General features: G+C 36.1%; 1 protein-coding gene across 1 annotated transcript in view; it reads right to left on the reverse strand.

Annotated features, from left to right (window-relative positions):
- LOC117779905 (discoidin domain-containing receptor 2) overlaps positions 1–22,760 on the reverse strand; it is a 93,777-nt gene that overhangs the window by 50,015 nt on the left and 21,002 nt on the right. The window contains exons 3-10 of the mRNA XM_034616249.1: positions 16,571–16,802; positions 15,988–16,135; positions 15,079–15,258; positions 14,445–14,578; positions 10,852–11,059; positions 4,281–4,436; positions 3,241–3,485; positions 2,765–2,912 (exon numbers count right to left, since the gene is read on the reverse strand). Of these exons, the coding sequence (XP_034472140.1) occupies positions 2,765–2,912; positions 3,241–3,485; positions 4,281–4,436; positions 10,852–11,059; positions 14,445–14,578; positions 15,079–15,258; positions 15,988–16,135; positions 16,571–16,802 (1,451 nt within the window). The remainder of the gene's footprint in view (positions 1–2,764; positions 2,913–3,240; positions 3,486–4,280; positions 4,437–10,851; positions 11,060–14,444; positions 14,579–15,078; positions 15,259–15,987; positions 16,136–16,570; positions 16,803–22,760) is intronic.

A 22,760-nucleotide genomic window follows, 5' to 3' on the forward strand; every position in this document is an offset into this window, starting at 1 on the left:
GTTATGCCAAAAAGTAGTGAAAAACATAAAATAACAGACAGTGCGAAAGAGACAGACAGGCAGAGAGAGTGAGAGACAGATAGACAGACAGACGATTCAACGTTAATGACAAAACTTTTCGACGACTCTGCGAAATTCGTATGCAAGTTGTCTGTATATGAATAGCGTGTGTGTGTGTGTCTGTCTCTGTGTGTGTGTATAAACTATATGTATGCATTTAAGCAATCAGTGCCTTAGTTTTGAAGTTGCACTGAAGTTTTGTGGCCTTACGTTTTCAACTGCAAATTGCAGAAATGTTTAATGCCCTACACAATTTGGAGCTTTCTCGAATAAGATATAGGAATGTAACGCATTATTGTCTGTGTAAGGGATGATTAATATAGACATATTTTTAATAAAATACTTTAAATTAAGTACAACATCATCTGAATAAACAGTTTTATTTGTTATTCTTAAAGATACTTTTGTTTTTTAATTCAGTGACGATAGTCATTTTTAAAGTAAGCTTGAAGTTAGTTTAAAATCTTGTCCATCTTTACAGATTAATATATTTTCACTTTAATTTAATAGTTTCCTGTATTACAAGTAATTAATTTTTCAGTCTCTCATTTCTTATTTTCTCTACTAAGCCATTTCTTTTTTCTTCCGCAAATCTTAAGTTCACTTTCATTAAACCATATATGATTATGCTAAATTGTGAAACTATTCGATTGTTTTATATGTCATGTAGCTGAGCAAATAGCGACCTTCTTTTTAACGAGTTTCGTGCTTGGTCTCCGGCTTATTGCCATGTTTATTTGCATGCAATGTGCTTTTGCAGGGATTGTCGACAAGAGGGTGAAAGGACTGCATTGGCAGTGCAAATTGGCAGTTGACTTCAAAAATGGGATTTAATTTGAGTGTGTGTGTGTGTGTGAAGAGTGCAGGTTGTGCCAAGCAAAAGTTTGCCAGGCCAAAACGAAGTTTCAAGTACTCAATTTGAAGCGTGCGGTACGCGCGAGACTGTGACGAGTGACTGCAAATGAAACTGGATGGAGTTGCTTGGCCAAAGTTATAATTTATTTGAGCTAAATTAAATTATTATGGCAAGCGGACAGACAAAGACACAGGACGAGATTGGGAAGGGGGAAGACGATGACAAATATTTGCTGCCCAGTTATAAAATGCACCCAAAGGCAACATCAGAAAACTTTTTGCCAAATGACTCGAGCGCATGAAAGGCGTGCCATAAACGTTCATGATGACAATGACAATGCTGATAATCATAATCATAATGATGATGATGATGATGATGATGCTGATGACTATGGCTATGATGTCCCAGGAATGTGTGCAAACAATGTGCTTGTCCTGCATGTTGTCGATTTTATGCGCTTCACTTCGCTTGGCTCAGTCTCCAGCACAGAGATAGATAGTTAGATGGATGGAGAGAGAAGGATAGATAAAGGCCGCAAAAAAATGTGTAGCATGCCTTTAGGCGGCAAGCAGAAGACATTAGAATTCATTACAAATTACGTAGCTAAGCTCGTAACCCTTAACCAAGAGTCCAAGGGTCCATGTTCCATGTGGCAATTAAACACTGCACATGTTACTCGAAAAATACATGAAACGTATCTTCAACACAGACAGACTGACATTTAGTTACTCTTCAAATAAGTTGCCATAATTGTAGTAACTTTTATCTGAGCAACTGAAAGTAAGCTAGTTAATTCTAGCTAGTCATTCATTGTGTTTGAATGAGTAACAAGCTGTTAAGCTGCTTCAATTACACTTTAATATGAGGTGAGTTGATTTTTGTGTTTATTCGTACAGCTTAAGACTTTTATACTAAGACAGGTATTTGTAAATATTTTGTTAAGCTTTTTGTAATATTACAAAGTATATTAAATACGAGATTACATTAATAAAAAGAGTATTTAATAATAGCTTTATAAAAATTTCGTCTCATTAATTTAATTCTCTTTAATTCTGAAAACAATATTTCCAACATACGAATCCGAAAAAAATAATTATAATAGATAAATAATAATAAAGAAATACCGAAATCCAATACACATTCTTAAATTCCATTAAAGGTGCTTAAGAATAAAAAAGCATGTAAAAAAAAAAATAGTAAAATCCAATGTGTTTAACTATTACAAATATTTTTTAAAATATATTTTTAAGTTTTTTTGCTTATGAAAACACCAAAATTGACTAATTGGTTATCCGTGCGTATACGTAATGTGCGAAATCTTTGCTAACACGAATCAAATATTAAAGATTTTAGCTGTCAGATTCAATTACAGAAAACTTGTTACAAAAGTTGCCATAAAATCGGCATACCCTTTCTTTTAGGTTTGCCGCGCTGCCGCCTAAGCAATTCAAAATTATGTCCTGCGGCGCGAACAACGAGCAGTAATTCTTTTTTTTTTTGTATTTCGCTTTTCCTTTTTGGTTTTTGTTGGCTGTTGGCTGTTGATGGTGCTGTTGCTTCTTTGGCACCGCTGGCAAAGCGTCCATCAGACTGGACTTTCATGTTGTGCGCTAAATTAAGCATTGCTTCGTACTCGCATTTCTCATTTTTTTTGTCCCCACACTGCAGAAACATTTGCATGTCCTGTCACAGACAGGACGCAAAACATCAAACTCATCAGCTGCGACACCAGCAGCAGTTGCAGCAGGAGGAGATGATGCTGTGCTTGCAGCAGGAGCAACAACTACAACTACAACTACAACTACAACTACAATAACAGATCCTTCTGCCTCAGTTGCGTGAACTCACCTGTGTAGTCCGGAGTTACATGCTGACGCTGCAGGTCATTCATGGAGCAGGCACTGGCCGCGCTCGTGTACATGTTCACATTGAAGGGCTCATGGTAGAGACTGTTCTTGTCAATGGACGACTCATTGTCATCCATTGTTGTAACCACCTGAGGGCGAAAGGTGAGAAAAATGTGTTCAAAAAATTGACGCTTAGTCTTTGCATTCTCTACACTACAACTACAACTACACTGAACTACACACAACAGTTTTTAATCATGATTTCTGCATATGGAGCTGGGCACTATGCGTTGTTAGCGACGACAATTTTCTATTTGTATTTTTTTGCTTTTCTTCTCTTTTTTTTTTGGCAGATGCTTGACATGCTTTTTGGGTGGTGACTGGTGATTAAACCCCTGTGCGACAGCAGCTTATGCAGTTCCCATGTAAACCGGATAGTGGCCAAAACCAAATTCCAGTTGATATTCAGTGTGCTACCTTCAAGATCCCATTGGCAGTGCCGTTGCCATTGAGTCGCTTATCAACGCCGCCGAGGGTGTCCGGATTGAAATTGTGCTGAAATGCATCCAAAACATTGCCACGTCCGCGCCCGCGCTTATTGCGTGCTATTATTACAAGGATAATGGCAACAAGAAGCATGATAATCGTTGCCAGCGTTGTGATTATGGCACCAACGAAATTCGCTTCCGCTTCCTGATGGTCAATGGGTTTCGGCGAGATAACTGCGAAAACAAAAAACAAAGTAAAAGAATAGTGAGAGCAACAACAGATCTGATATGAAGCAATAACAACTGCAACTGGCGGCTAAACAAGTCAAAATATGAAGGAACAAAGAAAAAGCGCGAGGAAAGAGCAAATTGCACTGATTCTTACACTGAAAAAAAATACTATATTACGAAATAAAATCAATTTGAAAGATTGACTTTCTCGGAATTTCTGAAGTCGAGTTTGAAAACCTTCATTCTAGTGCGGTTTTTCTTTCGCTCTCAGCTAATAATTTGACTATCGGAGCTCTACAAGAATTTTTTATTTTAGAATTTTTTATATAATTTAAAGTTAAATTACGTTAATTTTGGTCTTAATTTAACAAAATCAAACTGAATGCAAACTTAAACAAAAACATTAAAATCAGGAACTTATAACTTGAATTTTAAAATAGATTTTTTTCTGTGTAAGTACTTAATGAAAAACTTTTCACTTTTCAGCATTTTCTTGTATTCTTTGGTAAGCGAGGCGTTGCTTTGCTCATTGTTTGTGCCTATATTGGCAACATGCCTTTGTTTTGTTAACTCATTGTTAATAATGGAGACGGAGTAATTAAAAAACTCGACGTGGGTCGCCGATTACGAATTAGTAAGTTCTAAAATCAATGTTGGTTTTCAATTAAAATTCTAAAATGATAACAACTAAACGATCCATTCATTATCAATTGTGGAAAAAACTTGACTTTGGCGCGAAGCTAATTTAGCTGGGAATTGTTGAAAGGAATTCATTAAAAAATCAATCCATTGACTTACCTTGCTTGGTATGTTGACTCCTCTCCCCGCCGCTGCTGGCAGCTCTGCCCACTTCGTCTCGTTGCAAGGGATATTCCGATGTGTTTGGAACTGAGGCGCCATTTGAAGGCGGCACATTGAGCAGCTCCTCATCTGTAAAATTGCCCACGACAGGAACTATAAAGAGATGAAGGGAGAGAGAAAAGTAGGTTAGAAAAAAGGCTGCATAAAAAATTGGAGAAAAGTGCAGCAAACTAAGCAACTGAAGACGGATTAGGAGAGAAAGGGAGGTGACAATGACAGCTGCCCGTCTTGATAAACCAGCCAAGTTAATGGCTCTCACTGAGCACTGAGCAATTAGCAGAGAAATAGAGGGACAGAAAATCGCGATTATTATGATAAATGAGCTGCTGCTTCAGCAGTAGGAGGAAAAGAAACGCCCAGTTGAGTGCCAATTAGTGTTGCATACTTTTAGGTGTCGTCACACCCACAAACACTACGATAAGGGCGTTGAAGCGTGCGTTGTTGGTGTTATTGGTGTTTGCTTTTGACCTTTCGCAGACGAGACAATAAACAGAAGCGATGGAAATGCCATCATCCAGTCCAGACAGTCGTCAATAACAACAGCCCCTCAAATCTTCCCCGCTCCCCAACCCTATTTCGCCAATCTCACCCCATCTCTTTATTCTAGGAAATACTGTTTACACAGCGGACTGCCAACTTTATTTTGTTAGCCAGAAATGGTTATCCTGGATCGAAGCACAATTTCCAAATGCATTTCCGCCTCGAGCGTTTGTTGAACTCCGCTCGATATTTCAAAACAAAAAATTAAAAAAAAAAAAAAACTTACTAGAACATTTTGCGGAAATTTTGAAAAACAGCTGAAAAAAACCATTGGGGGATATGCAAATTTTTTACAGCTCTTGGCATTGATTTTGAACTTGTTGTGCAGTTGTTGTTCTTGTTGTTGTTACCGCCGCGTGTCGTCTATTTTCTTTGGCGTCAACTTTTTTGTTGTCACACAAAAGTTGTGTGTTTACTTTCATGTGTTTGAATTTGCCATGCAAATAGCGACGGCAACAACAACATTTTTGCTATTCTGTTGCCGGTTCGCTTCTGGGTGACGCTTGTGGCATCAAAGTTGGTCCGCCACATTCAGAAGTAGCGCTGCGAATTGGGACTCCCTGCCCTGCAAAAGCCACGTCATATGTTCCCCTGATCCAAAACCAAACCAAACCCGATCCGAACGGAACAGAACCGATGGGAGCCTCAAATATGCTAATTTGTTACGCTGCCAGATACGAAATGTTAATGGCATCACTTGTCGTCTGACGTATGGAGAGTGGGACATTTGGGAGACTGGTTTGAGATTGGCTATTGACACATGGATCGATGTGACAGCTGTACGTTGATAAAGGATTTGGCAAGGCGATAGACAGTCGAGTGGCGGGCTATCTTAATAAACTCTTGTCTTTATTTATTAACTTATTTAGGAAAAAGCTTAAAAAAAAATTTTATTTTCAACTTTCAGTAACATTAAAAATTCTTAAATTAGTATTTAATTGATTTAAATTAGTTTTACAATTGCTTTGAATTTCCACAAATTTTAAAGCCAAATAAATTGTTGATAAAGTAATCACTATTTTTTATAGAACTGAACTTAATATTATAATTACCATGCGTTCAATGCGTTACATAATTGGTGACTAAAATTTGAATACTCTCTTCAAGGGTAAAAGAGGTTGAAAATTCAAATTGGAGTTAATTATGGAGAAACTGTAATTTCTTAACAGAAGTTGCAATTGGTATAGAATTGCAAAATATAATTCCAATTCTATTTGAATCTAATGTAGCCCTCTTGCTAAATTTTCCCTCCTGTCTGGTGCATTTCTGCCTTTGACTGTGCAAATAATGGTTCATTAATATATTGTGGAGTAGCTTTGCAATTAATTTAAAATATATTTCAGCTTTCAATTGCATTACGTTGTTGTTTCTCGTTCTGCATCAGATTTATGTTAAATTTCCAGCTGAGTAAATCGATTTCAACTTTTGCATACACTCGTAAGTACTTCTACTTACTATGATTATAAATGGATGTGTTTACTGCAAGCTTTATCTTAATCAGATACAGTGCACGTGACCTCCATTAAGATCTGATTGTTTGTCTCTCTGTCTGTTTGTCTGAAGTTTGCTTCCTTTTCATTGGATTCATTGATTGCATTATGCACTCGGCACTTTAATGCTTTCAATATCAATGCACTTTTGCTGGCACTTGAACTGAACTGAACCATTAAGCAAATTACGATGCGGATTCCGAATTCGGAAATACAAAATGCGAAATGACGTACATTGTTGCAATTGAGAGAGTCGGAGTAGGAGTGATTCAAGGCCAGAAGCATCCTTCAATGGTGCAACAAATCAACTGCATCATATGCTCTGCATATGATGATTCAATTTCATGTAGCATTAACTACGCATTACCAGCGCGCAACCCCCTTTCCCCTCTCCCCTTTCCCCTTGTTCCCGTTCCTCCTCGCTTGCCAAATCCCCAGACACAAAAACATTCCATATAAAAGCACTCTCAGATCTCGAATGGGAATACAAAACGATTTTCAATTAGAAAGGATTAAGCGAGGGAAATTGCTGAAGGATTTAAAGCGCAGCAAAGTTATTGAAATGAATTTGAATGCTTGAACGAATGACTGACTGACTGACGGAATGACTGAATAGAATGCATCAAAATCCAAAGGGAAAACATGCAAAAATATATTGCAATGTTATTGATTTATAAAGCAAAGCACTTGCAAGCTTAAATACGCTTCAAGAAAAAAAAAGATAAAAAAGAAGCTTAAAATAAAGGCAACAAAGAGATTGGAGGGGAAAAAGTGAAACAAATCTGTAAGCAAGAAGAACTAAGACACAGCCAATGGCAAAAGGCAACAAAAGAGAATGCGAAATGAGGAAAGTCGATGATTGAATTCCCTTTCCAAATGGAATCGAAGAAAATCGCAAAGTATTTGATTGAACTTTTTAAAATAGAAATTAATAAAATGATTTAAGTGCTAAATTTTAGGATTTTCTTCTAAGTGTCTCAGCCGTTTTCATGTGTAGAGCATTCGCAAGCCGTGTGACACTTTATTATGCAACGTGCTAAAAGAGGAAGTTGGAGACAGGAAAGCACGATGTTGCTGTTACCATTGCCAGCTTTTCTAGATCCCCTGGTATATAACTACCTCTCTTTTTCTCTGCTCTCTGTTCTCTGTTCTCTAGGTAACCCTTAGTTTCCTCTTGGTTCTCGACTGGCTGCGCTGTGTGCTCATTGAGTTGCAAATTTCAAATGCACAAAAGTAATGCAACTCATTTAATTTTCACAATATCCTTGTGCTTTGCTTCTGGTTGTAGTGAAGCATATGCCATAGTTGCTGTCCCTGCCTTTACCTCTGTTAACCCCTCTCTCACTGTAATTGTGTGTGTGTGTGTGTGTCGGAGTGTGTGTGTGCTTCCGTTTCCCATGCTTGTTACAATGGCTGACTCGCAACACAGTGGGGTTTCCCTTCTCCTGCTTCTCCGTATGCCTCTTTTTGTATCACTCTATGCACAATTGCACACAGCACAGTACAAAAACAAAGCTGCCTTGGTTGCTATGTGAGTTAAGTAAAAATTGGTTCATAGTCAGACTCTCACTTGGTAATATATTTTGCACCATCGACACACACACACACACACACACACACACACACACACAACACACACACTCAAATCCAGCCGACTCTCGGTCGAGTCGAGTCGAGTCGTTTGCCAAGGGTTTTAATGAAATGCGCAACGAATTTTTAGTGTCAGTAGAATTTTCAATTGCTCAAAGTTGTTGCAGTTGCTGTTCCTGTTGTAGTTGTTGTTGTGGCAGTTGCAGTTGCAGTTTATGTTTGCAGAGCGACTGCCGTTAGGCGCACTGAGCTTAGAGTTTTGTAGTTTTGTAGTTTGCCTGGCTAAATTATGTTTACCGTTTGGGTTATTCGTTCTGCCTCAAACGAATCGTTTGAGTATTTAAAAGAGAGAGCAAGCATTTTCTGTGCAGGTGCAGAAAATGAAAATTAAACAGTTGGACGGGTAAATAAAGGCTCGACAATCTGTTTTCTCTGCTTTTACTGTGTAAGTCATAAAAGGGCAGATCTGGCATAGTTAAGTGAAAAAGTGTCTACAATTTACAGCTGGTTGAAACAATATTTGCCGACTAGTATTCCTTTTAATTTTATACCCAATACATTAGCTGAATAGAGTTTGGAACATTTACTATATGTAAGAAAAGCATAGCAATCTACAATGGAAAATTATTTGAAAGCAATCTCTGCTCTACACTTTTGTTCGAAGATCTGTATTTATTTATAAATACATATAATTACCGAAATCTATGTACCAAGAGAATTTATCTGTTAAAGTGTCTGTAATCTTATTTTAAAATGCATACCACATTTATAGATCTTGCCAAATATCAATTAAGAACATAACGAATCCTAAAACAATTTAAGGCATATATAATTATTTAAAAAAAAAAAAACAATTTCTAGATAACATTCCTTAATTTAAATTATCTTGTCTGTCCAAAAATATATTTTAGCTTGTAGCTTTAGTGGAAAATTTAAGTAGCTTTTTTATACCCTGTGCCCATTGAAAATTGGCACAAAATAAGGGTATAATGGATCGGACTACTATATCATATAGCTGCCATAGAAAAGATACATCGAAAATGAAGTTTTTAGTATAAATCAGTTTTTTGTTTGTTGAGATATCAGAACCAAAATGATAGAATATGCATCTGAGCTGGTATTATACATCCTGACTAAATTTGGTTAAAATCGGTCCACTATACTGAAAAAAAAGACCAAGCTCTAAAATCAAGAACATTCATCTTAAATATTTTGTTCTTAAAATAAGATTATTTTAAGACCAAATTACTAAAACTAAGATTATTAATCTAAAAAATCTTAAAATCTTAATATAAGAATAAAAATCTTAAATTGTCAGGAAAGTATAAATAGGTACTATTTCGTATCAAACAAGTGATGGCACCGTGGCGCTCTGGTTAGAGAGGCCGCTTCAGTTGTGAAGCGGTAGGCGGCGGTTCGAATCCCCCTTGTAACAAATGAAAATAACATTTATAAAATTACTAAAACAGAATAAAATATAAATAAATCAAAATTTAAAAATAAAAAAAAATATAAATATAAAAAATAATTTTCATTTATTTTATTTTTTGATTTTAATTTTAAGAACATTTATTCTTAAAATAAGAACTTGGTCTTATTTAAAATGTTCTTAAAATCAAGATGTGTTCTCTTAATTCAAGAATTTGAAGTTCTCGACGCATTTTTTAGACCAAAAATCTTAGTTCTGAGACCAAAATCTTGATTTTAGAACATTATTTTTATCAGTGTATATCATATAGCTGCCATAGGAGCGTTACATCGAAAATGAAGTTTAAGTATAGAAAAGTTTTTTATTTGTTGAGATATCAGAACCAAACTAATAGAATATGCATCTGGGCTGGTATTATACATCCTGACCAAGTCCACTATATCATATAGCTGCAATAGAGACGCTCAACCAAAAATGAAGTTTTAGTATGAGATATCTTCACCAAACTGATAGAATATGCATTTAACTTGGTTTTGTCCTTTCTGGTCGAAGTTCGTTCAAATCGGCCGACTATATTATATAGCTGTCATAAAACCGATCGGTCAAAAATAAACTTTTAGTATGAAAAAGTTTTTTGTTTTTTGAGATATCTTTTGTAAACAACTGTTAGAATATGCATTTTAGTTGGTTTTTTACATTCTGACCAAATTTGGTTTAATTTGGTTCCATATATCATATAATTGCCATAGGAGCAATTGGTCGAAAATCAACTAATCAAATAAAATAAAAATAAAAGCGTGCTCGACTGTAGCTGCACCTCACCGTGAGCGAAGCGAGCAGGGGGCGGAGCCCCCTTTTTAGTTAAGAAAATATTTAAATGCCGAATATATTGGGTCAATTTTTATTTCTATCAAAAAGCGATTATAATTTTACTTCCTTGGCGCAATTCTTTACTGCCGCTTCTTTTTCTAAGTACTTTGTACTAAATTTGAATAATTAATAAAAAAATATTTTCTATATACATTTTTTATATAAATGGTTCTAATAAGTTTTATACTAAAGATTTCAGATTTTGATGGATAAATACATTTTTATATGCGCCTACATATGTATTAAATTACATATGTATTTATCGCGGCCTTAAATCCACCAACATAAAAATTAATTTAAAGTACAAACAACAGGGGCACATCAACTAATCCCCCCTACCATTCAGCACAGCAGCGGCTATAGAGTTGACAACGAATGCATTCACATTTATTGCAAGTGGGGCAGCAGGTGGCCAAGTTGGAAACTGAGATGTGAGTTAACCCTTTTTATTCTGTTTTCTTGTTCTCGCTTGCAACTTTTACCTTTGCATGTTCGCGTTACATTTTTTAATAAAATAATTTTTGCTGCAACACTTTTTAGCCCAGCGGGCGTTGCAGTTGTAGTTGTAGTTGGAGTTGAAGTCTCTTACCTGATATAAATGTAATCTCGCTGAGCATCATCCAGCGGGCGGCGAAATATAAATGCAACTGCAGATAACGCCCCAGGCGATGATGTAATTTGATTGTCACGTCGCGTGCATGATCCAGCACCTGGTCAGGCATATAGGAGAACTGAACTGGCTCCCCGTTGAACTGTCGTCCGCCAATGCTGAAGAAAACTTTGGCGTGCACAAACACCTGCAAGTCAGAGAGTGAGATAGACAGAGAGTGGAAGAGAAATGACAAGGAAAAGAAAAGAAAAGATGAGTAACAGTTGCTGGACAATCCCCAAGTCAAAGTCTACGAGTGTGTGTGTGTATCTGTGAGTGGCATAATAATTAAAGTAATCACATTTATTTTGTTTTTTACGCGCAAATCGTATTCTCATATTTGTTAACTCTGCTGACAGTTTTGGTCAAGCAACACCTCACGGAAGTCTCGTAATAAAAAATAGAAAAAAAAAAGCGAAACGAACCAGCAAAAGAAAATAATGTAAATAAAATAATCATTTACTTTTGGACACACATTGGCTACTCTTTTTTACTTCTACATTTTTTTGGGGCCAGCCGGATGTGTTAGTGTTGTCTTTTCCATTTCCCATTGCCCATTGAGCTGAGCATGGCTAATGAGTTGTTGTTAGCTTGTTGATTTGTCGACGCCTTTGGCCATTTGTTTTGGAGGTGTTTTGTGGACTTTGTATGTTGCTGAATGCATTGAATACAAATAGAAAACAGAAAATAGATAGGTCTATGTCTGTCAGTGCAAATAAATTATAAAATCTCACTTGTTTGCTTTTCACATATGAACGAATCAACTTTAGTTATAGTTCTAAGTATTATATGAACTCAAATGCTCTTTATGAAATTGATTTAAAAAAAAAAAAAATGTTAAATCATTTTTAAATTTTGCTTTAAGTATAAAAACAATTCAAAGTCATTCAATAAATTTGACTGATATAAGTTAAATAATTTTCCAATTTAAACAAAAATTAAAATTAGATATAAAATTAAAAAATTAAAATTAATATTTTAGTAACCTCTTGTTAAGAATTTTTAACAAATAATATATTTTGAAATCGAGTTAAATTCAATAAACTGATAAGAAATTAGAAAAAATAACAATTTTGTTATAAAAATAATTGAAGTTATATCATGATAAAAACTAATTGAATTTCATCACAACATTCAACACAGCTTGTCACAAAGCTCTAATCCATAAGTTTTGGATCAGTTCGAGTAGTTCTTAATTTATAACTATTCATAAAGTCCTGAGTTTAATCCCACCTGTCAAACTGTTTCCCAACCAATTTTCCCAGTCCAACTGCCTGTACGGAAGTCAGTTACAAACAATCAGAAGAGTCAAAGTACCCCACACTAATTAATAGGACCACACGTAGAGACGACGACCCCACGACAATGTCTTAATCGGGGTTATAAATCTGGGCACGCATTTTAAAGAGTACACAAGGGGAATGGGCTACAGCAGGAGCTGGGGTAACTCATTAGAAATGCTAAAGACAAAGTCAAACAAACAGACGCTAAGCGACAACACAAGAGCTCAAGGGGCTTATCGAACATCTGACATGTAATGACTTGGACTTGGTCTTGGACTTGGTGGTGGAGCAGGAGACGGAGCTGGAGCTGTGGACACAGGTGCGGTGAAAGGTGCAGCAGCCACACGCGTGTCATAATTAAAACGCAATTAGCATAATTTTAGGCTTATCAATGCATCACAAATGACATTTTGAGTATTTATGGCACGACTTTAGCAAACTGTCCAGACTTTCCCAGAGCAGCCCCCAAAAGACTTATGGGGCATTCCGACTAAGTAATTTATGACTTATGCGGGCATTAATGGCGCTTTTGACCAGGTAGACAACCAAGCAAATGGCACTACTGTCCCATTCAGTTCAAAAATGGCGGTAACAAATCAAAGCCCAAGAAAATTTGTGGTAATTGAAATGTTGAAAATTATAAGCAGACGAAATGCTTAAGCCGGCCAGCAAAGTTGCTATCTAGAGTGTCATCACTAAATGAGGATGCTGAGGAGGAGCTGTAAATAAAGCTGAAGAGCACGCTTAAAAGAAATATATAAAAAGCCACATAAATTTAAGAGTAAACTGGAGAATGGAGAATCATCATTAAAACTACTCAGCGATCCTATAAGCCTATTAGAAGCATAAGATAACTGGACTATGGCTATAAAGAATAATTCGACTTTATGGATGGGCGACCGAAAGAATTCCTAAAGATTCCATTATTGCTACGATACCTTTGTCGGCATTGTCACTTAGATATATTCAATATACGAAAAAACATGTAAGGCTTATCACTAATTAAAGCTACATATTAAATGGATAATTATGACATTCCAATGGACTCGAAAACAGGCAGTTGTCTATAATGCCCAACCACAAAATAAAATCGAGATTAATTTGACACAAATTTGACAAGCATATGGAACAGGAACATGTATGTATATATATGAAGTTACCAAAGATAAGATCAAACAAGGGCGCATATAAAAAATTATTAAACTGTCGAACGATACTCGAAGCTGTCAGCCAAGGAAATTTACAAGAAATTTATGACAGAATTGGGAAGGAGAAAACCTATCGAATTGAGTTGTTCACGAACTAAGGCAAGCTTTAATTAAAGATAGTGCTGTTGCATTCGTACCTTTGAATGCAGTTGAAGTTAAACAATTTTAGAGTTCTTATCAGTCAACAGGCTCATAGCTATCTCAATCTACCAGTTAACACATTGCCACAGCAAATTTGGGTCAATGGACTTGAAAATGCTTTCTGTTATTTCTGTTCAGTTTTATGTCCAGATTATGAGCCAACAGAGAGGGACCCCCTATCCCTCTCTTCTATTTAACTTGTGGGGGTAAACAAAACAGCGCCCAATCATTAGATGATTGTACTGACTGCTCGCATTGTTTACTTTCGATAAAGAGCTGGACGAGTAAGGAAATTGACTATATAATGGTATGCCATATATGAGTACATACTGTACAGTGCACAGTGTACATACGTTTTCAAGTGCCACCTGAGTCAGTTCGTATCAATTGCGGTTTGTTTAGGTTCAATTTCGTATTTGGTTTGTTTATAAAAATCGTTCGTATTTCGTGTTTTTTTTTTTGTTCCTCGCTTTATTTATTTTATTACTGCAATGTGGTTGTTGTGGTTGTCGGAACTGTTTAGCATTTATTTGCTCAGTTTGCCGCCGCCAGTTTGTCTGGCTGGGAGCTGGCTAGCAGCTGGGGAATGGTGAATGGAGAATGGGTATCACTATGGGTATGTACGTGTATACATAGTATGTGGGTATGAGAATGGGAACTGTTGGTCTGTACCTCATGCCGGCTCTTGATTTTTTACGATTTTCAAACGCACTTTGTTTATACAATTTATTGTTGTATTTTATTTTTAAAATTCCATTTTATCTGTCCACCAGCGACAGTATTATTGTTTTTTCTTATATTCCGATTGGATAATTGCCAATAAAAATGTGATGAAATTCAGTTGCAATTGACAGTTATGGGTACTGTTTGAGTGTACTCGATTGGTTTTGATTCGACTCACCTGTACATCCTTGGAGAACATGTTGTTCGTGTGTATTATAACTGCACTGAAATTTCGTACAGTTTCAAATTCAAACGTTATTTCCACAGGCCGACCGAAAAGAGTATCATTACGCCAGCCAATCCATTCGTAACCTGAAATCAAAATAAAAGGTATTTCAGTTAGTATGAAGAAGGAAAAAGACTAGACTTTATCTCATTTTTTTCATTTCTTATTTAAATAAATAAATTATTCATATATAGTTCCGTAGACCTATAAATTATTTTCTTAATAAAACTGAATTCTATTTGAAGAAAATACAGTCTACGCTTACAATATCAAAAGAGATCTGCAGCTATTATATTTTATCATCTCTTTTTCTGTAGCGGAAGCTTGTTAGCCAGTTTTAAGTATTAACAGTACACAAAACTAGACCACATGGGTAATAATTAAAAGCAGAAATACTGACTGTAATATCCATAAGATATGCAATTCAACTAGTTCCATTTCAGTTAAGCACCATTTTATGTGACATTTATGTGACTGCAGTCTGCGATTGAAATGGTTCTAGACTAAAATACTTTATGTGGCCAATAATGGCTTTTGATCTCGGCCGTCGCGTCGACACAACAATTTGTTGTTGTTCATTTTTTACCTTTACCAAAGCCATTGATGTCCATGCGAAAGTTATCCTTGCCGCGTTGGCCATCCACCAATTGGCCAAGTCCATTTACAAAGCGATCGGCTTCCTCTTGGCCATCATAGGTCTTATCGGATAGATCGATTTCCATGCCACGCTGCACACCTTTCGGAATGCTGTAGGCGACAATGCCCTCTGCAAAAAGTCAGATAACGAGTTAGTGAAAGGCAAAAGCCAACCAATGTGGCATATGTGTATCAAAACAACAAAATAAGGCGATTTGTGGGCTCATATTTTAAAGATTTGCACATTGCTTACTCCCTAATTATAAGTCTATCTTATGACCAAACTTTGAAACATATTTAAATTGTTGTTGTGATAAATTCGTTGAAATACTGCAAATTAAACTGAGGCGCAACTAGGCTTCAAATAAAACAATAAAAGAAACCAACTAACTTTTAGCTCGAGGTCCCAAATACAAAACAAAGTCATCAAAACCGGTCGCACGCTTGATTGCATGCTTGCAGATACTTTTCATACCCTACAAATCGAGAATCGGATGACATTGTAAAAAATGAAAATTATAGAAATTAATTTAGCTACTTTAGGAATATTTAATTTGTTTTAAGTAATTTTAAAAGGTCGAGTGCACTCATAAATAAAATAAATATTAATAAGATTATTAATATTATTAGATAGGGTATCTCGGCTTCAATTTCTTTTTGATGATTTTTCAACTTTCCCGTTTTGCTGCAGCTAAAAGATACTTTAGCTGTTTGCCAGCCGCAAGGCACGAACAAGTGCGACCATCACGCTGGTTATGCAGCGTGAGAGAGGAGAAGGGGAAGGGACGGGACGGGGATGGAGACTGGGGGCTGGAGTGCAATGTTAGCTATAATTCATGGCTATGGCTGGACCACTTACCTTCCCAGGCGCAGCCAACGATCTCGGCGCGCAGACAGACTGTGCGATCGTATTGACTGTAGGGATAGATGCGCACCTTGGACGCAAAGATGCTGGGCTGCAAAACGTTCTCCACCTCGCTGTAGGTGTTTATATTGCCGGGAAGTATCTGCAAGATACAACAAAATACAAAAATAAAACGTTATTAATGCCCCAGCTGTGTGTGGGTGGGGGAATTTGAGCTCTTTGGTCGAAAATAAAAAACAAAAACAATATCAAAAGCGTTCAAATTGATTTTCGTAGCTTGCACACAATAAATCGATGGAACGGAAACGGGCTCATATTCGGGGATTGGGGATTGGGAATTGGAGATCGGGCTGTGCCTGCACAATCTAGGAACGAACATCGAGGGACACCTACGCAATTCTCGCGATGTTTCGCGATAATTCGCACGTAAATTGTGCAGCCTAAAGATGTAGATACATTTTGTATCTGTTCGTGGCTCGCGGTTATTGCGATGCTTATCGCTCTCCCAGCCCGTCCCGCCTTCCGTGATTAATGTGTGAATGGCAAAGCGAGGCTTGGCACATTCTGGCATTCTCACCTCTTTGCCCTGTATACTCTTCCAGCGCAGCCATTTCTCAAATCCCGGCCTCCAATACTCCAGCACATAGGCCTCCGTATACTCCTGCCCCTGACCTTTACCAAACCGACCCTGTGTGCGTATGGCGCTGACCAAATGCACCTGCAGCAGATCAATTTGCAGATATTCCTTGAGTCCCCGCGAGACCATGTGCTTTGGACACCAGGCACCTCCATTGTTGTCCACCTTGAGTCTACAACAAATAAAATAAGTAAAATCAGTTGGGCAAATTTTTGTATAACTTTCTTCTATTACTAGTTTTTTAGTTAATAAATATAATATTTATATCTCTTTTTGGATATTTTTTGTTAAAAAAATATTTATCTTTTTGGATATTTTTTGTTAAAAAAATATTTATTGTACTATTTTAACTATAAATTACATATTATGGACATGTATATTAACAAGATCATATTTCGAACTTGTTTGAATTATATGCAGAATATTTTAAAATCATTTTCAAATTTGTGTATCTGTAATATTCTGATTAAATAAATACATTTAATTTTATGTCTAATTTTTTTGTTGATATTTGTTTTGTAATTTATACAATTGTCGTCTTTTTGGCTGTGCTCAGTTTGATTTTTTTTATGGCTTATGAACAATTTTAATCAATTAATAAATTCATAACCACATGAATTGACTCATCACCCGACCACGCCCACTTGGATTTTAACGGACCAATACGTGTTCATTGTCAATGTTTTTTGATTTTTGCTTTTTGTTCTACATGTGCAACATGGCGATATTTTTTTTTTATTTGCATTGGCGATAATTATTTAATTAAATTAATTTTTTTAAACATTTTTCCGTATTGAACGTGTCTGTAATTGAACCGCATTTCGAGTGCCATGGCTGTTTGTAATTAAATATTGTTAACTGAACGTAGACACCAATAAAACTCGTCCGTTGGTCAATCAATAGCTCTGATTGCTAACTGTAAGGCTCGAAGGTAAAATCAGGTCAGAAACTTAATTTCCAACTGTGTAATAGTCCCGGATTGTTTTATTCCATGTTCATTTTCTGGAATATTTATCTGTATACTGTCATAATAATTAAGCATATATTGTCATAATAAATCATAATTAATATTTTAATATACGGACTTTTCAGTTGTCAAATTATTTGCTATTATTCAATTATTATGGACTAATTTGCATGTTTATAATAAAATTGAATAACGTGCCAATATTTATTAAATAAATTATTTTATTATGTGTATCGTGTCGTCAGTTTCCATACTTAATCATCATTGAATGACTTTTCAACATCTTTTTTATACATCTTTTATTTGACAGCAACATTCGCGTTCAATTTATGAATTATTTGGCTGAACAGCTGCGGCAGTTTGACAGTTTTCACTTTCGCTTTTCCTTCGAAAACAGGCGAAAGCAAAAAAGTTAACCGCATGCTGTGCTGCTGTAGAAACTTTCAGCTATAGAAAAATGAGAAACTCAGCTCAACTCAACTCAACAAAACTAAACTAAACTAAACTCGACTCGAAACTCAAACTGCAACTTTATCACAAAACTCAAAAATTGCAACTGCATTGCGACAATTTCTTTATAGGAACACAACTGTTTGAGTGTGTGTGTGTGTGTGTGACATACGTTATATGTTCATATTCATATTTTATCTAGTTTATACATAGTTGGATTGTATTAGAATAGCATAGCCGGGGCGAGAGAGTGATGAAGGGGAAAGTGCAGTAAATCATGCAAGTTATTGACTCATGCAAAGTCATTTAAACAATTTGCACTGTTTGCCATGGACTACAGAATAAAGTCATAAACAGAAAGGGACGGAAAGCAAAAGGGAGATAGGTATTGTAAATACATATATTCAGTTGGGGAGAATATGCCATATCAAAGCGTATTTACTTATGCAACATGTTGTTTGCTTGCGCATTTTATTGCTGCCCCTTTTTGTGCTGTTGCAAATGTCAATTTAAAAAGTTCTTCAAATGAAATTGTTTTGCATTCATAATAATAATCGACTTTAAGTATTACTTCCATCTATCTATTTTTATTGTTTCAATTACTTTACATTTTTCTTTAATTGTTTCAGCCAACAATATTAATCAGGGAATAATACAACTTCTTGTTTCATAATTATTATAAAATTTGCTGCCCAATTTTATTTTTCTTATATATTCACTATATGTTAACTTGTTTGTAAAAACGGAGTATTTTTTCCTCCTGTCAGTTTTTGTCTTTAAACTCTTTTGCTTCTGGATAGATTTTAGTGTTAATACTACCTATGTCTGTCTATTTTTTTTTATCATTGTGCATTATCTATGCGTTCATCAGCAGTTTTTAATTGCAACGTACCTCGTAGTAGCTTTAGCTAATCGACAATCTAATAAAAAACTTCAGCTGCTAATTAACTGCCCAAGTTGCAGTGAGAGTAAGTGGTGTTCTTGTTGTTGTTGTTGTAGCTTTAGCATTAACATCAACAGCAACATCAACGTCAACAACAACAGTGGCTGTTGCCTCAGCAGTTGCATCGTTTTGTGAAAATTGCTACAAATTTTCCGCATGGCAGGCGCCACACTTTACACTGGTGCAGAGGGAGGGGGAGCAGGGGGCGTTGGGGCTGCTGTATACTATCTGCACTGGAGTCAGCTCGCACATATCCCGCCCTGACCTACATTATGTTCTGGATCTGACTCTGGCTTTGCCTTCTGGTCTGCTTCTTCTTTTCTGATGCATATATATATCTTTTTTTCGCTCCGACCACATTCGCTGGCTGTGTGCGTGTTTGTCTGTGCCTATCTGTGCCATATTTTTTTGCAGCCACTGTGCGCCATTTTTTCCGCTATTTACGTTAATCGCGGTTTACAACACGTCGAGACAGCAGGTCGAGGCAAAACTCATATGCAAAATAGGCAGTGGAAGGCCGGCAAGCTGACTGCCTGCCAAGCCTCCCTCCCTTACGCCTCTCCCTTCCTCCCTACTCGATGCTCTCTTTACCAATCTCTCGTTGGTTTGCCTATTTGCCGGTAAAAGGTGACTTTTCTACATTAATATCAATTCTGTTGTCATAAATCCAATGAGTTGTGACCCGCTCTCCGGCTCCGGGGACTTGACATTTTTCCCGTTAACTTTTACGCCTTTGTTTGTTTTATTTTTCTACCAGTAGGATACCTTAAAATTGTTGTGAAGTTTGGAAACTATTTGCTGAGCAAAATTATCCAGAAACATGTAATTACCCTTATCCTTGCTACAAACGTTAAATCATTAAAATATTTTTTGCCTTTCACTAAAATTTAAAATTATGTTAACTTAATTTTATTCGACTACTCATTTTATTTTAAGATTTTTACTATTTTTAATATATCAATATATGTATATATAAATAATAATCATGCAAATACTTTAATAAAATTCCATTTGCTGCATCGATTTTTACATAAATACATACATACTGTTTGCTTTATCTTATAGAGTGTTGAATATTCGTCAACTCACAAAATCTTTATTCCTGTCTGTCTTTCTCTCTCTCTCTCTCTCTCTCTCTCTGGTTGCGGCTGTTTATTACCGCTAACATATGGGTCACCTGGGATGGCATTTTAGCATCATTTGCATGACAAGACTGCAAATGTTTTCTCAATGCGCATTCAAATTGGGCAAATAATGGTCGTTGGCATCAAGCATTCAGTAAAAGGGGCTTGAGAAGTGTTTGGCCATGTTGAGTGCCTAAAAGCATGCTACACTTCTATAATGCCGGCTGTAAGTATGGAATAAGTGTGGAATATTCTTGTGAAAGAGGAAGGACCAGTTTTAGATTGAAGCCTTTCATTAGTTTCGTTATAAGCATTGCCATGACGATACCTTCGCCATCTCATTTAGTACTAACGAGGCAGATACTTGGATACTTATATTGCTTCTTATATAACACCCGAAACTTTTTTCACTTTTTGTCTACTTTTCATGGCACAACGTGCCAGAATGCAAAGAGCCCCTCGTCCCCTAAAAAGTGTGCAATACGAACGAATTTAAAATGTGCAGTGTGAAAATTTTATGCTTACTTAAAAAAACAAGACTCTTTGAGATGTCGACTTTGAGGTACCCTAAAAATCTAAAAATATATATGCTTACGCTATATCTCAAAAATAAAAGATAGTATCTACTATTTATACTCAAAAAATAAGCTTGTTTTAGCACCTCTTATCAATTTTCGCATATTAAAAAAATTATAAAGAGCTTAGAAATGATTTATTTTTTTGTCAAAACAATTACTTAGGTAACAGTGTATACTTGATGTACATATATAATTCGATTTATTCTGTAACTTACCAAAATTCTCATAGGGTACACAAATATTCTTACTACTGCTTTTGCGTCTTGGTGCTGAGGTTTCGTTTTGCAGCAAATTGTTGCATTCTTTTGGTGTTTTTTGCCACTGTCTCTGTGTGTGTGAGCTGTGTTGCATACTTTGGGGCGTTATGGTCAGCTGCAGGCAGCAGCAGAAAATGGCACCAAGCGCCACTTTTATTTAGGCAAAGCTACTAAAATATGCCATAAAAGGCTGCAGCTATCGCATAACTGCAGCACACCAACACAACTAAGTGCCCGTAATGTTGCATTTGCACACACACACACACGCATACATATAGTATATGATGCAGTTAGTTGGCAGGCAAGTCTAACTAGGTCTTGGGTTACTTTATGCGACCAAGCCATGCCTGGAATGGCTGTAAACGTGGCTGAAATTAGAGTCAACCACCAGATACACTCACTCTTTCTCTCGCACACACACACACACACACACACAGATACAGATACCTACATTTATGGGGTACTAGGTCCCGGACTGTGGCAAAGTTCTGCTCGTTTTTAATATAAATTCATGTCGCTTTCACTTGTGTGTTGTGGCCTTACACACATTTATTTAGATAATTATGAAAATATATGCATAAATATGTGGCAGCGTCATGTAGCACGTAGCAAGTTCGACGCTAACTATGTGTTTGTGTATGTAGATATCAACGGACAGTGCGAAAAAGCAGCTGGCAGTATTAAATTGTTAGCACATGTTGATAATATTGGAAAACTCTTGTCAACTTTTCAATGCTGATAAATTAATATTGTAAAATACTACAAAACTTTTCTAACATGCAACCAAAATTAGGTATAAATATTTAAAGCTTGCAAAGCCTTAAAACTAAAGGGAAAATTTACTTAAATTTGACAAAATTTCATTGCAATATTTATAGTTTTGAAACTTACTTGAAAAAATAGTTTATATTTGAACTATCATTAAAATATCTGCCATAATTTACCATGTTTCTTTAATTTCTAAATTTTTTCCCGCTAAATCTAAAAATATATGTGTATCATTTTAATTCTAAAATCTTAAATTATAAATTTAAAGGTCTAAACAGAAAAACTATCCCATAATTTATACTGAAATCAACTGCTTTGTTACTCTGTCCAGCTTAGCCTGAGTGCTTTTGAAAACTCTTCCATTGTGCATTGTGTTGTGCGTACGAATATATCCTGCTAATTTGTTCACTTACTTCATTTGAATGCAGTGAATATTTGGGTACATTATTTATTTAAATGCTCTTATACAATACATGCTCGTTTCTAAATTTCAAGTTTTTTGCCTTATTTATTGTACAGTTTGCTGTATGCTAAATCTAATTTGCATATGTTTCGGCAAAATAGACCAGAAACCCCTTTGTAGCTTAGGTGTCCAATTGGTTTGTTGTGCTAAGCACAATGAAACTTCCCCAGAGTAAGTCGACCCTTTTTTTCTAAGAGAGACAGAGAGAAGATTTAGCCCCTAGGCAGATATGTGTATTTTTATATAATTTTTCCTTTCGTTTTTTCATATCTTGCTATGAATTTGCGTATCCTTTTTGTTATGCATTGGGGCATATGAGATGTAGTAGGAGTCAAAGTCGGAGTCTTTATCAAGTTTCGTTTGCAGCTTGTTTGCTAGATGTTTTCTTATTTTTAATGAGGTTGTCTAGATTTCTATTTGAGGCTAGCCCCTTTAAGGATGCTCGCACCCACAATTGGGGGAAAAGGTTTGAAGAATATGCTACAGTTTATAACGCAAAAAGTTAAGCTGATTTGCAGTAAATGAAGTTCGTTTGGTTGGCCAACTTAACTTCTGGCCTGTGCTTGGGGGCTCGGTACGA

This window comes from Drosophila innubila (assembly GCF_004354385.1).
Source record: "Drosophila innubila isolate TH190305 chromosome 2L unlocalized genomic scaffold, UK_Dinn_1.0 4_B_2L, whole genome shotgun sequence".
NCBI classification, from domain to species: Eukaryota; Metazoa; Arthropoda; class Insecta; order Diptera; family Drosophilidae; genus Drosophila; species Drosophila innubila.